The sequence below is a fragment of the Cavia porcellus genome, unplaced genomic scaffold (assembly GCF_034190915.1).
Source record: "Cavia porcellus strain 051 isolate PalLab524CR breed Dunkin Hartley unplaced genomic scaffold, mCavPor4.1 scaffold_18, whole genome shotgun sequence".
NCBI lineage: Eukaryota > Metazoa > Chordata > Mammalia > Rodentia > Caviidae > Cavia > Cavia porcellus.
Window position 1 is genome coordinate 53,453,571 of NW_026947501.1, and position 21,759 is coordinate 53,475,329.

Genomic DNA, 21,759 nt, shown 5'->3' on the forward strand with positions numbered 1-21,759 from the left:
TGCATCATAGAGCATCTTTTTGCAGAGGGCTAGAGGTGTTTTTATTTAATTGCTTTTTTTTCAACTGCAAAAGGAATTGTGCTTGCTTTAAATTATTCAATCACTGCAGAAATAATGAATTCAGATGAAAGCTTCCCATCGTGCCCTTGCCGGAGGTGATGCCCACCGTGACGCTAGTTTTAGGGACTTGCAGACTTCTTCCTAATCACAGTAGGTAATTTGGGGGGCGCAGGAGAGGGTTCACAGGGTATGAGTTGTTTTGTAACTAGTCTTTATTAGTGACGTTTGTAACATGCTTCTCTGTGGGGGACACAAAGCCCTGACTGCCTTTTGAGAGCTGGGCTAGTGGTCCACCGCGTTGATTTATGAAAACATGTCTCACCCCTCTCCAGTGATATGGCAGTTGGTTGTGTTTTGTGTTTTGATACAGTGTGCAGTTTGTGTTCTTGCCACCTCTGAAAGCCCGAGAGAGAGAAAGTGGAGAGTGTGGCCCAGGTGCTGACTGACTGCCCTTTGAATGTTTGGTAATCTTTGGTTCTAGTCACAGTGATGAGAATACCTGTTTTCTATAATGCGTTTTTCCTGATTACTTCTAACATCATGTCTTTATGAATTATCACATTCTTTTGTCTCTCTGTTTTTTAGTTTTTTGAGATAGGATCTCACTGTGTAGTCCAGGCTGGCCTTGAATTCACTATGTAGCCTAGGCTGGCCTCGAACTCATGGCAGTCCTCCTGCCTCAGCCTCCCAAGTGCTGGAGTACAGGTGTGCACCCGGCCCAACTGTTTGTCACATTCTTTATTTGATATGTAGTGGTTTCTATTTCTGGATCTTCTATTGTACCCACATTTAAAGGTTTTGTATATTAAAGTGAAATATGTAGTGTCTTATTTTTTCTCATACTGTACTGCATGGAGTTTAGTAACGTAGAAATGCTGCTTTCCTTGGTGGTTTGGTGGGCGTGACCTCCCAAGGCCATTTGGGGCTGTTTTAGGCCATCTTCACCTTTGCAGTGTCACCTTGATGCACAGCTGGACTGTAGGTCCCTACCCACACCACTTGCTCCATGGCAGGTGGTCCTCACAGCCTGCTGGGCCTAGGGAGCTGGGCAGTGGCAGGAAGAGAGTAGAGCCTCATCTTTCAGGGCTAAAACAAGGCCAGGGTAGAGGGCAAGTTTTGGCTTCTGCCTGGTGGTGCTGGCATTGGGTTAGTTCACCTATGGGCCAGGTGGGTGTGATTGCCAGAGGTGTCACAGTGGTCCTTTGGGGGCCAGGTGTTATGCACTTAAGGCTTCCTTCCAGTCACCACCTCAGTGTTTATACTGCACACAGTGATACTAAGGACAGACTGTCCTTTTTCCAGCTAGTCATGTGATCTTGGGCAAATCGGTGACCTCTCTGGACTTCAGTTTTTGATCCAGTTCAGTGGCTTAAATCAGTGACTTGTAGTTGGTGGGATTAGTAGGACCTCAAAGTGTCTCGGGCTTTGGAAACACAAATGTTGAAAGATTGAAAAACCACCCATTTTTGACATGGATGAAACAGTTGGAAATTTGAACTTTCACCTGATGTAAAGGAATTGTTTATCTTTTATGCATGATAATGGTATTGTGTTTAAGTTTTAATAATCCTTTTTTTAAAATTTTTTTTTATTTTTGGGGGGGATTGAACTCACGACCTTGTGCTTGCCAGGCAGGTGCTTACACCACTGAGCTAAATCTCCAGCCATAATAATACTTTTTTACTTTGGGATTACGTACTATATCTCCATGAAATGAATTTAAAAAGGATTGTAAACTAGGCATAGTAGCACATGCCTGCAGTCCCAGCTACTTCAGAGGCTGAGGGAGAAAGACCCCTAATTGGAGGCCGGCATGGACAACTCAGTGAAACCTTGTCTCACGATAAAAAAGAAAAGGACTGAGGATGTAGCTCAGTAGTAGAGTAGTAGAGTAGGGTTTGATCCCCAGTACCAAAGGGAAAAGAAGACGGTAAACACCAGGTAGACTTCTGTAAGGTCTCTGAGAACTGTTTAGTGTTGGCTCCATGTCTCTGTGATGGGATGCACCACGGCGTGAGCTCGCAGGCAGCAGGCTGTGGAGGGAAGGAGTCCTTCTCGCTCAGTCCCCGCCACGCCTCTCTGTCCTTCTGGCCATCCTGACCTCTGCTGCCGGGGAGGAGGAGCTGTGGCCCGGGACAGTGACCTCCCAGCCTCGCCACAGCCCAGCACTTCACCAGCGCCTGGCAGCTGCTGGTGGGTGGGGCCCCTGAAGCCCGAATGACTGCCTTGTGCTCGCTTCCCGTCTCTCCCTCCTCCGCGCTCCACTGCATCCTCTCCCGGGTGAGGTCCAGAACAGCGGGGAAAGCTGGGAGAGAGCAGAGGCCCCTGTCTACTTTCCTACCCTCAGTGCTCTGCACAGTGGTGGGTTATCAGTTTCACAGCGCTGCAGCTGGAATGCAGGGCCTGCTGTGTGCTGGTCAGGTGCTCTGTCCCTAGGTCACAGCCCTAGTCCCGAGGCACAGCAGCTGTGGCACCCACCACACACCTGCACAGTGACCCGAGAAATGACGTCAGAACAGTTACGGCATCTTGCCTTTATTTCTGTCACTTTTTGTGACTCAGTGGTCACCTTTGCCTTCCCTTCCTATCCTCATTTGTGAGAGCTGACCATGGTGGCTGAGTGCATACTATATCCTAGGTGCTTGCTTTGGGCCGACTCCCTTAATCCTCACAGCTACTTAGGTGGGTGCCTGGGTCCCGTCAGTGAGGGAAAAGGGGTTTCTGGTCTCCAGGAGCTGTGTGTCCTGAGATAGGGCACCTCTAACTCCAGAGTCTGTGTCCTTGTGCATTGGCTGCTTCCTGTTGAGTTTGCCCTTGGAACCCACTCGGGTGGGGGGACAGGGTTAGAAGAGCGGGGTGTGGGCGCCTAAAGCTCTGACCTTTGCTCTGACCCTTGCTCATTGCCTTTCCTGCACAGCGCCTGCCTCCCGCACCCTGAAGATGCAGCGCATGTGTCCTCCTCACAAGGCTGTTGAAGGTCGCCTCACAGTGGCTGTGGGCACACATGCACCCCTTGAGCTGTCCGAGTATCTGGAGACCTCTTTATGGCAGCCGTGTTACCTCTGTGTCTGCTGTCTTTGGGGTCAGGCAACCAAGTGGCAGAGGGACATGGCGCTTGCAAGGGAAGCAGTGCCCTCCAGCGTCCACATTCTGGTCCCTGCACAGCCCAGTCACGGATCCGGCGCTCACGGACCGGAGGCACGTCTTCCTGGCGCCATGTGCTTGACCGGCTCACTGCATCGGAAAAGGAGCCTCCCTTTGCAGCGTGTCCTCCATGGGCCACACGGTGTGGGGCCACAGAGGATCGGCTCTTCCCAGACTGGCAGAGTCCCAGGGCTGTTGTGGACATACCTCTCACATCACCAAGCAGCCAAGGAGCACCTTAGAAAGCACAGCACTTGCAGAGTAGCCTGCTAGGAGCTCCCAGATGGAGGCAGTGACCACTGGCCGTGTCATCTTTCAGCCCCTTGGCTCTAGGATGTGGGGAACAGCGCTGGCCCTGTCCTCTTTGATCATGCTGTGGACAGTTCCCCACTGAGAGCCTGTAGGCCCTGAGGGCCACAGAGGTGGAGTGCAGCGGCCAGTGGCGCAGACAGTTTGACCCCGGGGCTGTGTGTTGGGCCCCTGAGGACCTGGTGACAAGCTGGAAATGAGAAGCAGAACTTGCCAGGCTGGGGAAAGCCCCACCCCTGTCTCTGGCACAGGGCTGAAGCTGGGGCATCAGGACAGTGAAGGCCGCTCCAGTGCTTCCGTTCACAGAACTTCTGTCTCCTGCCTAGAGGTGGGAGAGTATGATGGCGATTCCGGTGCTGTGCTCGGTGCCAGCCTGAGCCCTGGGGAAAGGCTCCCTGGGGAGGAGCGCCGGGACCCTCCTGACCTTCACAGGGCTGTGTGCAATGTGCTGTGGGATTGGGGTCAGCGCCTGGGCTCCAGCGCAGGCTCCTTTCCCTTTCATATCTAGACTGTTCCAGTCAGGGCAATACATGAGGCCCAGGGAAGGCACCTGGAATGTGACTGTCCATCCAGGGTCCTGACCGTGGTGTGGTACACATCAGGCCGGGCCTGCATGTCAGTCCCAGAGCCGTGCCTGCGTGCTGGGTGGTGGCCAGAGCAAGCACACTCGGCTTGGTAGTCACAGAGAAGGCGGGCCTCCAACCCCAGGCCCTCTCCCTTGCCTCCTGCTTTGATTCACACACAATTGGGCTGTGTCTTTCCATTAGCTGGTAGGTTACTGCCTTCTGAAATTCAGAAGATATCTAATAAATTTAGGGAAGATATGAAATGTATAAGGCATCCAGGGCTTAGGGTTTGCAGCTTTATGGGTAGGACCAGAGGACACCGGAAGGGCAATGGGGAGTAAGACTGAGGCTGTGAAGGAGCCCCTGCACCCCATAATAGCAGTGCAGCCCAGCAGACAACACCAGGGGCTTCCCTGACCCCGGCGGACGGGCAGCAGAAGGCCTCGCTGTCGTCCTGCCTGTGGTCACTGCTGAGGCCTGCGGTGCAGAGCAGGCTCCAAGAACACTGGCCTTCACTGTGGAGGGCCAGCCCAGGGCAAGAGAGGCGCCATGTAGCGACGCCTTCCCCGCTCCTTCTTGAGCCTTAGGTTTCCCCACATCTCCAGCTGTCACACAGCCAGCTCAGAGGCCTCAGAAGGTGATGCTCTTGGCAGGAAATGTAGAAGGATCCAGAAGGTGTTCAGTTGTTGGACAGCAGATGCGTGCTGCTGCCCTGTAGATGGCTTTGGGCTTTGGGAGAGGTCACAGTCTTGGCGGGAGCTGAGTCGCTATGTTCTTAGCAAAGCCAATTAAAAACACCAAAACCAACCCTTCCATTTGCTTTCATTTGACTGTTCTGGGGACCACCCAGGAGTGGGCACAAGAAACAGCTAAGGTGATGGTGTGATGCCAATAGTGATCCCACCACAGTTGGGGCTGTGATTCACTCTGCACCTGTGAGACCCATAGGGCAGGCCAGAAGCCGGGCTCCCTGACGGCTGCGCAGCTCTGCCCCGTGCTGGGCTCCTGAGCTGGAGACCAGCAGTGCTGCTGTTCCTGGAGGTGGGGTCCGCTTGGCCTCATGTGACCTTTCTCAGTTGACCTACCCTGGCTGGAGCACAGGCCACTGCTGGTGTGGGGGCCCCTGGGCTGGGCCTGAGTTGGGAGGTGGGGCCCTAGGACCGTGTCCCTTTGCATGTTCTGTACCTGTGTCCCTGCCCCCAGCAAGTCTGTGAAGACTTGGAAGTGGACTTGTGACTCCCAGCCTCGAGGTGGCTGTGGTCATGCAGGCATCTCATGGCTAAGGACGAGTCCCTTTCCTGCGGTTCCTCATTTAATGAACTGGTTGCTATGCAAGGAGCAATATACACAGCATGTGTGTCACAGCCTTCAGGACAGAAGTGGTCAGAGGAAAGTCCAGCGTGACAGCTTGTGGTTTTACTTATACCCCCTACATGTGGTGCTGTGAGGTGTAACCCCGCTGCAGAGGAAGGAAGGGACCCCGCAGGCTGCGCTGCCACCCGCAGCCCGGTGTGGCTAGTCCGAATGCGGGTCACGGTCCGAAGAGCCCTTGAGCAGGTTGGCTGGTATGTGGGGAATGTCTGGAGCCACCTCACCAGCACATTCCCGCCCCTCACTGGGCATTGGGTCTGGTGGAGGCCAAGGCTGGGTCAGCCACACCCATTCTGAGAGAGTGAGAACACTAAGGTTTAAGGTGTGTAAGTCACAGCTGTCTGTCTTCAGGAGGGCAGGGGCAGGGTCATAGGAGCTGAGATGCAGCAGGCCCCTTTCACCCCTTTTCTAAGTGCCTGTGTTTTGGTTACGAGGTTGTTGCAAACTCAGTGTCAGCAGAGTTTGGAGCAGGACCGTGCTCTCGGGTCACTGCAGATTGGCGCCTCCGTGTCTGCTGAGTACCTTGTGTCCTCTGCTGAGGGCAGCCTGCAGGGTCCACAGTCCCCGGCTCGGGCTGTATGGACGGCTGTGTCCCTGTTCAGATTCCGACTGACTTAACGGCTGCAGGCCTCTTCTTAGGAGGAGGCCTTCTTAGGAGGCCTCTTCTCTGCAGGAGCTTGTGGTTCCTGTTACCTTTCCAAGAAGAAAAGAGGCTAAAAAGGCATACACCATAAACTGCTGTTGGGCTAATGGGACACGTGATATAACAATGACCCCATCTGCTGCTCACGGCTCAGATAACTGGTTGTCTCTTTGCTGAGACAAATACCCAACACCCAAAGTTAAAGGAGGAAGGATTTGTTTAGCTCATGGTTTGTAGATGTTTTGGTCCCTCACCGGCTGGCTCTAAGGCAGGGTGGCATGTGGCATGGGGCAGCAGTTCATGGCAGCAGAAGACAGCAGAAGCAACAAAGGAATGCACATGCACAGGCCTCTTCTTGTCCCTTGTATTGTAGGCAGGCTGCCTGCCCGAGGGCAGACAAAACCCTCATACCCTGAATCCATCACAAGCTAGGTTCAGCCGCCTCCAAAATACCCACCGCCACAGGACTGCCTGAGGCTTTGCAGGGACATCCAGACACAAGCCATAACACTAGGAAAGCATCCAGATCGGGAGCTGACATGGCTACGGTGTGTGTCCCTGTGATCACCCCAGCTCACTGGACGTCCTGTGTGCACAGGAGCTCCCTCATGCTGCCCCACCATGGCCTCCCCCTGCCCAGGCTGCCACTCCAAATCTGTAGCAGTTGCCCTTCTCTGCCACTTCTGCACAGAGCAGCACATGAACAGAATCGTACAGATGTGACCTTTGGAGATTTTCCCACCCATGTAATTCCCTTGACGTCCATCCAAGATGCGCTCACCTGAAGTTCATTCCGTGCATTGCCGAAAGCCGTCATCACGTGGTTATGTCTGTCACGTGCTGCAGGATATTTTGAATATTTCTAGAGTTTTCTGTTTTTGATGGCACTAAGGATTGACCCCAGGGCCCTTGTACTGTGCTATAGCCCCAACCCCTTTTATTTGTTTTTTGGAGAGAAAGTTTTAAGTCTGCGAGTTGCCCAAGCTGAGCTCAAACGGAGTCGTCCTGCCTCAGCCTCACAACAGTTCCAGGACGACAAGCCCATCCTTGTCTTCAGTTTTGAACTATTTTGGGGAAAAAAGGGCTTCTGTAAGCTATTACATACAGATTTTTATGTTTTTCTTTCTCCAGGACGTATACTCAGGTGTGTAATTATTCCTATAGTAAGTTTTTCGGTTTTGGGGGCCTTCCTATGTTGTTTCTATTTTTTTTTTTTTTTAATTTTTGTTTAACATAGCATCTCACTGTGTAGGTCAGGCTGGCTTGGAATTCATGGAAATTCTGTCTCAGCTTCCCAAGTGCTAGGATTGTAGCATGCCTAGCAGATTCTTGTATGTCCTTGATTTTCCGTCAAGTTATTTGCTTCCCAACTCTAATTGTGGAATCATCTCCTTGCATCACTATTAGTATTTGGTCCATGTACTTTGTGTTACTGTCATTTGGCATATACACCTTTGGGATGCCTGTATCTTTTTGGTGGATTCGCCCATTTAGGACATAATGTCCCTCTCTGTCCTTGATAATATTTTTGCCCTGAAATCTGTTTTCTCAGAAGTTAATGTAGTCCCCTTGCTTGTTTTATTTTTTTATTTTTATTTGTTTGTCTTTTTCCTTTGTATCGGTACCGGGAATCGAACTCACGACTGCCTGCTTGCAAGGCAGGCGCTTATGCCGCTGAGCTAAACCTCCAGCCCCATGCTTGCTTTATTTTATGTTGTGTTATTTATTGGTGCTTGGGGCCTGGTGCATGCTGCCTCTGCTTTGCCGCTGGCTCTACACGGCCTCTCTTGCTCTCTTGGAAATAACTGTCTTGTAGACAAGCCGCATTCAGCGTGTGATTTCTTCCTCTGTCAATCTTTTAATTCATGTTTTCAGACCGTTTCTATTATATGTAATTACAGGTAGGCGAAGGCTTAAGCCTGCCATGTTGGTGTTTGTTCTCTGTACACTGTTTTCTTTTTCCTACCTTTTCTACATTTTTCTAGAATAGAATTTTGCATTGTTGTCCATAGCTTTTTGAGCAGCTCCTGCCCTGAAGTGTTCCTGTATGTACCTGAGGGTACACGTGAGCTGGGCCCGAGTTCCCGTGTCCCGGCTCTCAGGTCTGTGTAAAGTCCTGCTTTTAAGCTTCATTTTAAACACTTGAGAAAATCTATTGTACTCAATTTTCCTTCACCTGAAAATGTCTTAATTTCTCTTTAATTTCTTTTTTTTAAATATTTTTCCTTTTTATCGATACGGGGAATCGAACTCACGACTGCCTGCTTGCAAGGCAGGCGCTTATGCCAGTGAGCTAAATCCCTGGCCCCAGTTTCTCTTTAATTTCTAAGGGATAAGGTGGTGTTTCTCCCTTTTCCTTTCAGTATTTTCTGTCTTCGGTTTCCAGATTTGACTGTGACCTATCTTGGCATGGATTTTTTTTTTTTTTTGTCTTTTTCGTTTTTTTATCGGTAAACCAGGGATTGAACTCACAACTGCCTGCTTACAAGGCAGGTGCTTATGCCGCTGAGCTAAATCCCCAGCCCCTTTGGCATGGATTTCTATTCTGTTGTTTGTAGTTCAAACTGGCCTTGAGTTCACCATGGAGCCCAGGCTGGCCTCGGATTTGTGGTGATCCTCCTGCCTCAGCCTCCCGAGTGCAGGAACCCCACCGGACTCACTGAGCTCTTGAAGTCTGTACCTTACACCTTTCTCGCATGTTTGGAGAGTGTTCAGCAAATTCTTTCTTGTTAGCCCTGCCCTCAGTTTCTCTCCTTTAGGTCCTTAACCACCTGACCATGGGATCTTCAGGGACGTGTGTAGATGGGATCCTGCAGGACTGTGGTCGTCGCCTGCTCTCTGATCACATTGTGTGATTTCTGTGCCAAGGGAGGCCCGGTGTATCCGTCCTTTAGCATCACCTCCAGGAGGAGCGTAGTGCTGCAGCATCCCTTGCCGAAAGGGCCACCGGGGAGTGTGCCCTGCAGTCACCGGAGTTACTTCCTCCTTACAGCTGGCCTCCAGGAGCCTGCTGTGTGGCACAGGGACGGGAGGGAAGCAGCAGGCGCCTGTGTCTTCTGGCCCTGCTGAGCCTGGTCCCTCCCGTCCTCCTGTACAGGTCTGCACTCCCATCTGGGCAGGTCAAATCCCCAAGCCATCAAGTCTGCCTGGGATTCTCCCATTCTCCCGCTGGCCTTTGCTGTCTGTCACGGACGCTTGTGTGTTACATGTGCTGGGTCCTAAGGTCCAGCTATAAGAGGACCTGATGTAGATTTTCCATTGCTTCAGTCTTTGCTCAAAAAATTGTTTTCTTTCCTTGAAATTGATAACACAGCAAGTGGGTTGAATTAACACACTCAAATTTGGTATTATTCCCTCCAAATGCAAAAGGGGTCCGCCAAGAGTTTTCTTTTTTTAGGGGTAAGTGAAGCAACGTACAGCAGCACCTTTCCCCATGGAGAGACTGTCTTTATTTATTTATGCCTTTTTTGAGACGGGGTCTCGCTATACAGTTCAGGCTGGCCTTGCGCTCACTTTGTAGCCCAGGCTGGTCTCAAACTCGCAACGATCCTCCCATCTTAGCCTCCTGAGTGCTGGGATTACAGGTGTGAGTCACCACGCCCATTTTTTTTGTTTGTTTTTTTTTGGACTGTCTTTATTTATAGGTCTCGCTATGCAGGTTAGGCTGCCTGGAACTCACTTTGTGGCCCAGGCTGGTCTCAAACTCGGAGCAATCCTCCTGCCTCAGCCTCCTGAGTGCTGGGATCACAGGCAGGTGCCACCAGGCCCCGCTTGGTGGGCCTGCCTTCACCTGCTCTTCCCATTGTATCTCTAGATGTCTTGTTGATAGGCCCTTGGGTTTTCCTGGGGTCCATCTTCTCTGCCCAGGTCTCCAGGCTGTCCAGTCCGATAGTGCTTTTCTGCCCATCAGATTCAGTATATCATTGCCAGTTTAGCTGACCTCTGTGTTGTGGTTAGGACCTCCAACCTCTGTGTCAGAGCAGAAAGCCGGGGGTTCACACAGCCCTAAAGTTCCTGGATGCCTCCTGTTGGCTGGGCCGGGGCAGGAGCATTTTGGAGTCCTCACCCACTGAAATGAAGGGGAAATCATTCTCCACATCCACAGCAGCACCCCCACTGTCAGGGATGGACTTATCCGTGCCGATAAAGACACTGCATCTCCATGGCCCTCATACTTGGAGGTGGTCCCTGGCCAGCTTCATGATCATTCAGTCACCACCCTCGATGCAGTCACGTGACAGGTAAGTGAGCTGGAGGTTGAGGTGACCCCACCTTGCGTCTGTCTCAGTCCCCGAAGTGCTTCCTTCTGCTCAGCTTCCTGGCTAAGCCAACATGGAGGGATTCAGCCAGCTGCTACCATGTGGTGTTAGTGGGCTGTGGGCTTCGGACTCAGCCACAAGGCTGGGTCTGCAGATGTCCTGGGTCCACTGTAATTCACAACAGCCACAGCCAGGCGTGGTGTCACCTGCCTATAATCCCAACACTCGGGAGGCTGAGGCAGGAGCTTGAGCTATAGAGTGAACAAGGCCAGCCTGAACTGCATAGTGAAGCCCTGTGTCAAAAAGGCACACACAGAAAAATGGGGTTACATTTCCATCAGTTCCAGCCAGGGTACAGCTCAAGTGGCATAGTACCTGCCTGGCAAGTGCAAGGTCCTGAGTTCAATTCCTAGTACAAGGAAAAAAATCCCTCTGTTCCGAAATATGGAAATCAGAACAGAAGGCCAGGAAGTGACATGGAAGAAGCAAGTCCCTTCCCACTGCCAGCTCGCAGCCCCCATCTAGTGAGTGCCTCGTCCTGGCAGCAGCTCCGCAGGAGGCAGTGGCAGCCCTCTAGCCCCCGCTCCCCAGCCTGGGTAGGCAGGGTGGTGCGGGGCAGACCAAGATCAGTGTGTTCAGCAGCTGCATAACTGGCCCACTTCCTGCTCCTCTATCCAACAAGTTTCGTGTGGTTTTTTAAAAATACTGTTTTTGCTAACTCTGCCGCTTTCGACCAGCGGGGGACAGGCACAGAAAGAATTCTAGATGTAATTTAGTGGGAGGCCCAGGGTTCATTCCCTGGAACCGCAAAAAGAAAAAAAACTACCTCGGTACGTGACTCAGGTCCACAGGTCTCCATTCGGTCTCTGAGCACAGACCCGATCCTCTTGCCTCAGTTTCCTGAATACCTAGGATCCATGCGTGTGCCACTGTGGCCAGTCCCAGAGCACTTTTTCATTCTGGAAGGTAACAGTGTGGCTAACACAACAATGCATAGTACTCCTGGCTTCGTGTTGTGGTTATTTATGCTCTCAACATGTCTCCTCCATGTGCCAGCCCCCGAGGGAAGGGATGATTTGTGAATGCCTCTCAGCAGCTCCGTGTCCACTTATTGAGCATGTGAGAAGTTCCAGGCTCTTCTCACCTGTGCTGGCCCACTTTCCCTCACTGGCTCTTTAGCCTTAGCTGGGAAAAGCATTTACGCTTTTTCTATGTTGAAAGCAAACTAGGGCTCCTCCTCCACCTGGTAAGTCATCAAAGACAAAATGCCTAGGGCAATTAAGAAGCCCTTAATTAATTGGGAGAACATCCACCAGTGAGGCTGTCTCAGAGAAAAAGACGCTGCTATGATGTGGATGCAGATGTCCCCCCAAAAAGCTTGTACACAGGCAGGGCTTGGGGAGGTGGCTGGTTCCAGGTGCTGGTGTGTTCGTCGGTAGAGTAGCCCTGTGATCTGTTCACACTGAACATGCTGGTAGGGATGCGGCCTGGCTGAAGGAGACTGATCCCTGGGAAGAGACTGGTCCCTGAAGCTCGTGGTCTTATCCTTGCTTCCTGCTCCCATGATGGGAGCAGCTCTGCTCCCCACGGCCCTTCAACCATGCCCTTTCAGATGACCATGGACTGAACCCTCAAAAACTATGAGCCAAAATAAACTCTCCTCCTCATTTATGCGGTGGGTAGTGGGTATTCTGTCCCAGCATCAGGAAAGTGATTGACACAGCAGAGACCTGGGACCCTAGCAGGCAGGTGGGCGAGCGAGCCATCTGCTTCATCCCCGAGTCCTGCGGAAGTCCTGCTAAAGGAGGAAAACTGGCCTTACATTGGTTTGTGCCAGGGCAGAGTGGTGCCAGGGCTTCGCTGTTTCCTGGAACACAGGCTGGGCAGGGCAGGATTGCTTTGGGGAACATAGATAGGGCTGAAGCAAAGCTCATCATCACCAGTTCCCCCTTTTGTTCAAGATGAGTATTGTCTATCACCGAACAACTTCCAAGTGACTTAGGCAACGGGGCCTAAGAAGCCATCAGTCAAGGACCTTGTTGGTGTTGTCTTTGCAGAATCATTTGAACCATCTGCTGAGAGGTGATGGCCAAGGACAGTCATTTTAGGGTCCTGGATCTTACAAGGGGATGTTCAGAATGAAGAAGAGAATATTAACAAAGAAGGCTGGGTTCACACTCGTTGTGTGCAGTGTTGATTCTGCTCACATACACACACACACACACATGCATATCTGAGCATCTCTTTGGGCTTCTTGGTGGCCCTGACAGTGGGTTGTCCTGCGAGAGGTCCAGGCCTGTGCGCTCTGTGCTGAGATGGGCCCTTGAGTCTGTGCCAGGCCGGGAGAAAGGACTGTGTAAGACAGGTGGCACCTGATAGTGAGTTAAGCAGGAGGTCAAAAAATCTGGAAACACTTATTTATTTGGAAGATTATAGCCAGATATTGACAATAACAGGCAGAATTGAAATTTTGTAAGAATTGACAATTTGGGCAAGGTGACAGCGCCCAATCCAGTGTATCCAGGTACCCAAACTAGCTTTTCCACAGAGTGGCAGGAAGCCAGTCAGACCACCAGCAGACAAAACAGAATTCTCATGTGTCTTCTGCAGTTGACAAAGAGGTGCAAGAGCCAGGGTCTGGTCATCGGGATGGTAGTGCACAATTTCCTGCTGAAACAGTTTCCTCCTCAGTCAGCTTCATCTTGGTAAAAGTGACCTCATAGAAAGGTTACTCTTCCTCAGAGAAGCATCAGCGTGAAACAGAACAGATCTGTAGCCGGCAAAAGGCCTCAAGTGGCTGTGGTTAAAATACTATCGTGATTTAGCAGAAGTGAAAGATCTGATGAGAACTCACTACGAGACGGTGACAAGAAAACAAGAAACTGACAAGAAAATTAGGTAGTTTCTGGGGCACGCAAAAGCAGATAAAGTCAATCAAAAGTTTTAGATGAAATATAAAAATAATGTCTAACTCTGACTCCAGGACTGAGTGCTTGCTTAGCACACACAGGGCCCTCTGTTCAATCCCTAGCCCCAAGGAAAGGGTTTTTAGGTGGGCATTGTAGCAACCTTACAAAAGCGAAAAAAATCAAAGTAATCTTTTCAGGAAAAGATACTTATAAACTGTAACTACCTCCCCACCCCGAGTATATATAACAATCTGGAGATGTATCAGGAACGCACCAAGCATGCACTTAGGACTCACTGTCCTTGAGCCCTGCCATCCTGGGAACCCCGTGTTCTGGGGGACAGCTTCCCTGTGTCACCTGGAGACTGTGTTTTCCCTTCAGGTCATATAGATCTTTCCCATGTCACCTGGACAAGACTCTCTAGACGCCCCAGGTTTAGCCAGGACGTTCAAGGCACACTCAGACCCTCAGATGTTTCATTCTGTGCCTCATGAACGCTTAGCTCAGCTACCCATATTGATCAATAGGAGCAAAATAGAAGAGTTCAGCCTCTCTCTTTCTGGCTTATTTATTCCTCTCTATAAAGAGAAAGGCCTCCTTGCTTGAGCTCGGAGATACTGTTCTCTCTGTGGTGTTAGCCCCACAGTGGATGTGAAATCCAGGGCCTCGGCATGCCCAGCAAGTGCTGCCCTTCTGAGACTCACCCCTAGCCCTGAAGTCTCTACTGCATGTGGATCTGTTTTCTTTCTTCCCCAAATACTATCTTTTGATGCTGGGAATTGACCTTCACCCATGTGAGGGTAAGACCACCTATCTTAAGTAAGTGATCTACCACTGAGTGTCAGCTCCCAGGTCCAGGATCTGCTGCTTTTTTAAAGTTTGACACCAAGAATATATGAAGAACATCAAGGAAGCAACTCAGTAAATACGGCTTAAATCCTAAAAGCCATGCACCGATATTGTAGTGAAACTGTAAATGAGAGGAGTGGATCCCCAATTGAAAATCACCAGCCTGGAAGATGGTAGATTCAAATTTAAAAAGTAAAGTTCCAAGCAAGTTAACATTTCAAGGACTAACAGATTCTAGCTGATGGCATTGTGCCTCTTGGTTTAGTTTCAGGCAAAGCAGCACCAGATGTGTGATGAGTGGGATCCCATCTTGGACAACCAGGCTGGTTCTCCAGCAGTTTGTGGCTATGTATGTATTTATGAGACACAGTCCTGCCATGTGGTTCAGGTTGGCCTTGAACTCAGTTTGTACCGCTAGGTATTTATTTATTTGTTTGTTTATGAGCTGAAGGTTGCCATGTAGCTGGCCTTGAACTCATAGCCATCCTCCTGCCTCAGCCTCCTGAGTGCTTCTAATGACCCCTGTGGGTCATTACACATGGCCCTCCTCAGCAGTTTCTATAGCACACAGCTTCTGAAAAGCTTGTGTCAGTACCATGTAATCCTCTCTTCTCATCTGACAAGGCCTCCTGAATTCATTCAGGCACATATATCAGAGAGACTAAATCATTTTGATACCACAAATCCTTTGTGATGTCCTTGGACAATGTGGGAAGCCTCAAAGACAGTTTTAGGTATGAGAGTCTGTTCAGGTCTTGATTTAGACAAGACAGAGATCAAAAGCTGCCCACAGAGTTCACTTTAGACCATGGATTACTGGGGAACAATGCCTAGCCAACCCTGTTTAATGAAAGACAAAATAAAATGATTTAAAAGGAACATAGGAGGTAATATAACCTTAAGTCTTTTATAACCCATGAAAAGTATGTCATTTTAACAGAGAAATGGTCACCTTCTTATTTTGTGTCTAAATTTCCTTTTGAAAATCTTGTAAAAATAAATCCATCAAACGTAGCCAGCTTTGAACAAGTACAGTTCCTTTCTGCAAACTTCCAACTCTATCTGTGCACATCCCTTCCCAGGGTGTCAAAAACGCCCTTCCAGGCCCGTCCGAACTGAAGCTGGATGTGACCTGAAGGGCTGCCACACTTCCCTAAGGCATCACAGCCTCTCCCACGTCCCTGCTGTGACCTGGGTCGGTCACGGCAGCTGAGTGGCGGTGACAGGAGGCCGCTGACTCACAGAAGCCAGAACACCTTGCCGAACCCCAGGAAGCTGCCTCGCTGCCTCTTCGGGTGCATAGTTGTGGGCTGACCACAGTTCTTAGGGTTCTGAGGGTCACCTAAGTCTGGAATTATTCTTGGCTCAGCGAAACTCTTAGATTTGGCTTGGCTGAAGTGTTACCTTTCCGGCCAGCTGTGATGGTGACATAGGAAAAATATAACCCGCAACCTGTTAGATGTGTGAGTTCGTGATCTCATAACATCGAGGCATGAGGAGGGGAGCCAGGGGAGGAAGTTAGGAGAGTTTTGCTGGAAATAAGGACAGTTCTGGATTTCCAGGAGGGTCCTGAGTGATTGGCTGGCAAGGCCCTGTGTCAGGGGTCACTTAGACAGAGGAGTCACAGTGTGGGTCAGACTACAGTCAAACTGCAGGATTACAAGTATAGTCACTTAACTAACATGGGCCCGAGTCACATAGCAGGCCACACAGGGAAGCGAGGAAGTATAGGTGCAGATGTTCTGGTCACTCTCCCACCGCATGGCCCAGAGGCCTCGCTGGGCCCTCTGGACCAGATGATGCTGATCACAATGCAATCTCAGGCTGCTGTTTCCCTCCTCAGCTTGGCCTCCAGCCACAATTCTGATATCTTTTTTTGATGCCTTTTGTGTGTGTGCTGACTTCCTTGAAGGCCAAGACCCTCTCTAGCTGTATATTAGTTGTATCTGATTTAGCTGTTTATAATTAGGGGTGTACACCTCTAATCCCAGCACGCAGGAGGCTGAGGCAGGAGGATCACTGTGAATTTGAGGCCACCCTGAGCTACACAGGGGATACAGATTCAGCCTGGACTATGTGGTAAGATCCTGTCTCAAAAATAAATTTTAAAAAATCAAAGTTTTTCTTTTCTGCCTTTCAGGGTCATATAAAGAGATAAAAACACATGCACTCAAAATTATGCTTATAATTAATATTTTAGTATTTTGTCTTAGACTATCTTTTAATGCAGTTTGGAATTAGTCCGTATTTTTGTTTTGTTTTATGCTATGATTTGAACTCAGGACTCAGCCTATGGTCTACCACTCGAGTGGTACCCTTAGCCTAACCAAGGTGAATTTTTTTTTTTTTTTTTTTTTGGTCTTTTTCCTTTTTATCGGTACCGGGAATCGAACTCATGACTGCCTGCTTGCAAGGCAGGCGCTTATGCTACTGAGCTAAATCCCCAACCCCTGCCAAGGTGATTTTATCTAAAGGTCTTGGGAATGTTTTTAGTTGGCATGCTGTGGATATAAAGGTTACCAGCATAGCGATTCAAATTACTTAAATAAACTTACATTTAGTCTTAGACACTGGGTAAAGGTGATGTGTTAGGAACCACGAATTGTTAATTGACATAGCATCTGATCTAGGCCTCTTTACCCTGCCTGCCTTGGGGGCTGGTTTTGGACTGCGGAAAACCCACTTCCTCTCAGTGAATGAGATTAACACCCTGTTTCAGAATAAAAATAAGAGGTTGCGAAGTGGCTCACTGGTAGAACTTGCCTGGCATCCTTGAGGCCCTGGGCTCAATCCCCACCACCACACAAAATTAGTAATAAATAATTGTTACTTTGGGAAGAACATTTTTTTCACATTGAAAGTATTAGGGGAGAAAGACCAAGACGGTGGAGTGGCAAGCAGCAGAGAAAACAGCTTCTCTGAGAGTCACCATCCAGACACTGGAAAATAGCATCATGAGGAAGACAGGAAGGAGGGAAGCGGGTCCCCTGGACCCAGGAAGAATCTGAAGTGTGAACTGAAGCCCACAGAGAGTGAAGAGAGAAACTTCAAGGAAGAAGAAGGCAGTAGCTGGTGGTGCCTTTTCTCTGAGGCAGGACTCACTATGTGAGAGGAGCTGTTTGAACCTGGGATTCATGGTCACAGTGACGGGACAGCTGGTGACCCCAGAAGCCTCTGCAGAGAGACCCTGCAGTGGAGGGGAGCAGTGGATGTGGAGACTGTGTTGGCTGGCAGTGAGTTCAGAGGACTTAGTCCTCCCGCAGGGAGAAAGTGATTAGCTGGGAGCCCTCCTGGAGATGGGCAGCTGAGCTCAGAACCCAGAACTGCTGCCAGCTCCATCTAGCAGCTCGCAGCTGGGCTCAGACTCATGAAAATTTCTGGGAGAGCAGTGAGTCCAACGTGTCTGGTCTCCAGGAAGTCCTGCTGAGATTATCCACTGCCCCACCAAAAAGCTACTGCTGGCTTGTTGGGAGAGATCAGCATGATTTGGGCTCTGTCTCCGAGGTCGTCTACTAGTGACACCAGGGAGAATCCTGGAAGTGGACTTTTTTGTCCTCTTCTCCTTCTCTATGAGTGTGACTGGCCCCAGCCCCTTTGTGGGTGTGGTTCTGTTCTGTTCTGTTCTTCCTTATCTCTTTTCCTTCAGTCTTCTACAGGTCTCCCAAAGTGGGTATGATTCCCCTTTGTCCTTCAACCTTACTTCTAATCTCTTCCTCTTCTTCCACTTCTCTATTTTCTGCTTAATCCATTTTAAATTTTAACCCCCAAGGGCAAAATTGACACATTAAGGACTTATATACTGCATATAATTTTCTGGTTTGGTTTACATTTTCTTATATATTCACAAGTTTAGCCCACACAGTTAAAAGTGGCAAATTAAAGGTTAGAACAGTTTGCCATTTTTGTAGACTATTTGATGCCATTGGTATTTCTACAGCCAAAATTGACAAAACTGTTCTACACAGTTGTTCCTCCATGTCTGAGATTGACTGAGGGTCACAGAAAATACTGTGGCACAGTGCCAGAGAACCAGGGATCAGGCCAAACAAGCAACAGCTTCTCATCTCCAACAAACTGAAGAGGTCAGATCTTCCAACAGACTCAAACCCAAAAACCAGCTACACCTGGAAGAAATCTCAGAGAAGTAGTTATCACCTAACAGTCCGAAATACTACCAATAAAGCAACCCACCATAGGCAACATACAAGCATTAGGAATTAAACTAAAAAAGGAGAGAAAAGAAGATGAGAAGACACTTAAGCAAAATGCAACCTCACACATCCATTTACCAAAGGCAAATCTAGGGGGCAATGAGGTGGGACAATGTGAAAGCACCTGTCAGGTCTCTCTGAAGTGGTAACAACAAAGCAATTAAATGAGGCTCTGGAAAAAATGAAATCAGAAATAATCTGTCACATAACTACAGAGATTACCAAAATACACACCATGCTTAGTGATGTTAGAGCAGATGCAGACAAAAAAAATAGGTTACCTTAACAAAATTATAGGCCAGAGAGAAAGCTCAGCAGCATAAGCACCTGCCTGGCAAGGACAAGGTAACTAAGTTTGATTCCCAGTACCAAAAAGTAACAACAACAGCAAAAAAAACTTAAAAGCAACAAGAAAATATGAGGAAAAACACAGCTACTGGTTGATGCATAGAAAAAAAAAGAAAAGAATAAGAAAATTATGGAAGCTCAGCACAGGAAAGGAATGGAATGTATAAAGCAGATTCAAGCAGATATCCAGGAAAGTAAAAACTCCACTGAGAGTATCTGAGGCGGTCAAGGTGAGGACAAGAGGTCAGATATTGAAGACAGGCTTGCAGTTAGCAAGCAGAAAAAGAAGGACTTCTCAAAAAACACAAGGGATCGTGAGAAACCAATCCAGCAGCTGCTAGATGAGACAAAATGAGACTTAAGATTGACTGGAGTCAATGAAAAAGCAGGAGGTGCCACAAATGACATTTTTAAAAATGTTCACAGACATCACGAAAGAAAACTTTCCTGGTAGAGAAAAAGAATTTGACATTCAGATAAATAAGGCATGTAGAACCCCAACTAGCTATGATAAAAAAAAACCCCTACATCCAGGGATATCGTAGTCAAGATTACAGAAATTCAGCACAAGAATAGAATCTTAAAAGCTGTTAGAGAAAAGAAACAAATCACCAAAAAGGAAAGCCCATCAGAATCACAACTGATTTCTTAGCACAGACTCTCAAGTCAAGGAGAGCTTGGAGTCGTAAAGGAAAACAACTTTCAACCCAGATTGATGTACCCTGCAAAACTATCTTCCAAAATTGATGGAGAAATAAGACCTCCATGACGAAGAACATATGAGGAAATTTATAACCAGCACTCCAAAATGTTCCAAAGGACATGCTAGAAAGAGGTAATGACTACAACTCCATGAACCCTAATAGGAGGAATCCACTAGGAAAGGCAAACAACTGGAGGGATTTGAAAAAAAAAAAACAAAAAAACAAAAAAACAGAGAGGAGCCAACAACAGGAAGATAACACGACAAGGATAAGTTATAACATATCAGTTAAAACCATCAAGGTTAATGGTCTCGATTCACCAATCAAAAGACATAGACTGGTGGAATGCATCAAGAAGCAAGATCCAACAATATGCTGTATACAAGAAACACATTTAGGGACTGGAGGTTTAGCTCAGCGGCATAAGCGCCTGCCTTGCAAGCAGGCAGTCATGAGTTCGATCCCCAGTACCGATAAAAAGGAAAAAGACAAAAAAAAAAAAAAAAGAAACACATTTAATTCAAGAAAATTCATAGAATGAAAGTCAAAGAATGAAAAACAATACTCCATATGACAGGAACCCAGAAAAAATCAGGGGTAGCTATTCTATTTGCAGATAAAGTAAATTTCAAGCCAAGACTGATTAAGAGATAAAGAAGTTCACTACATCCTCATAGAGCTAAAAATCCAAGAGGAAGAGATAGCAATCATAAACATATATGCAACAAATACCAGTGCATCCAACTATATAAAACAATTACTAACAGACATGAAAAATCAAATAAGCCCTAAAATTGGGAGATTTCAATACCCCACTGTCACAAAAGATGGGTCAACTAGACAAAAAAAATCAATAATGAAATATTAGAATGAAAACAAACTTTTGAACAAATGGACTTAGTAGGTGATAGAGTGTTTCACCCCACAACATCAGAATACACATTCTTCTCACCTGCACATGGGACATTCTCCCTAAACAGACACATACTGGCTCATAGAGTAGGCTTAAGTAAATGCAAAGGAATTGAAATTCTCTCACGCGTGCTATCAGACCACAGTGGCATGAAATTGGAAATCCATGCCAAAGGAAACCACAAGAACTTCATAAACACATGGAAATTAAATAGCACCCTCCTAAACAACCAGTAGGTTAGAGGTGAAATAAAAAAGGAAATTAGACAGTTTTTACAGTTGAGTGATAATGACAGTACAACATACTGAAAATCATGGGGCACAGTGAATGCAGTCTTAAGAGGGAAATTTATAGTAGTAAATACTCAGATCAGGAAAACAGCAAGTACATTAAACAACTTAACGGTGAACCTCAAACTTGTAGAAAAAGAAGAGCAGGCTAAGCCAAAAGCTTGTACAAGGCAGGAAATTACAAAGATCAGAGCAGATTACACACTGGAGACTAAAAGTACAAAGAATAATGAATCAAAGAGTGGTTCTTTGAAAGATTAAATAAAAGTGACAAACCCTTAGCCAACATTATCAAAAAAAGGAAAGACTCACACCACACAATCAGGAATGAAAATGGTGAAATCACAACAGACCTTGCAGAAATCTAGAAGATCATCTTATACGTACTTTGAAAACTTTACTTTAATAAGATGGAAAACAGAAGAAATGGAGATTCCTACATACATGTGAATTACCAAAGCTGAATTAAAAAGATATAAGAATATTAAACCAATATCAATCAATGAAATCAAAGATGTAATTTAAAACCTATCAACAAAGAAAAGCCCAAGCCCTCATGGATTCCACTGCTGAATTCTATATGAAATTTAGAGAAGACCTAACATCACTACTTCTCAAACTCTTTAATGAAATTCAAAGGCAAGCAATATTCCCAAATTCATTCCTGGGAGCAAGCCTGATACCAAAACCAGAGAAGGGCCCATCTAAGAAAGAGAATTACAGGCCAATTTCCTAGTGAACAAAAACGCTTAATAAGATACTGGCAAACAATGGAGCAAATCATCAGGAAGATTATACACCATGGTCGAGTGGGATTCATCCCAGGGATGGTTCAACATACATAAATCCATAAATGTAATACACCATATTAATGGAGCCAAGGTCAAAAATCATAATCATCTCAATAGATGCAGGAAAAGCTTTGACAAAGTCTAGCATCCATTCATCATAAAAAAAAAAACCCTGCAGAAAGTTGTAATAGATGGTCTTTATCTCAATTTGATAAAAGCCATCTGCAGCAAACCAACAGCCAACATCATGCTAAATGGACAAAAACGGAAACCTATCTCTCTAAAATCAGGAACAAGACAAGGATGTCCACTCTTATTCCACACAGTCCTGGAAACTTTAGCAGGAGCAATTAGACAACAGAAAGAAATGAAAGGAATAAAGACAGGAAAGG

At 47.6% G+C, this 21,759-nt stretch overlaps 1 protein-coding gene across 4 annotated transcripts in view; it reads left to right on the forward strand.

Moving 5' to 3' along the window:
- Kansl3 (KAT8 regulatory NSL complex subunit 3) overlaps window positions 1-4,886 on the forward strand; it is a 35,121-nt gene extending 30,235 nt beyond the window's left edge. For all 4 annotated transcript variants that reach the window (XM_063229930.1, XM_063229931.1, XM_005004447.4 and 1 more), the window contains one exon: window positions 2,978-4,886. In XM_063229930.1, coding sequence (XP_063086000.1) covers window positions 2,978-2,998 — 21 coding nt within the window. In that variant the 3' untranslated portion in view covers window positions 2,999-4,886. The remainder of the gene's footprint in view (window positions 1-2,977) is intronic.
- The last annotated feature ends 16,873 nt before the right edge of the window (window positions 4,887-21,759 follow it).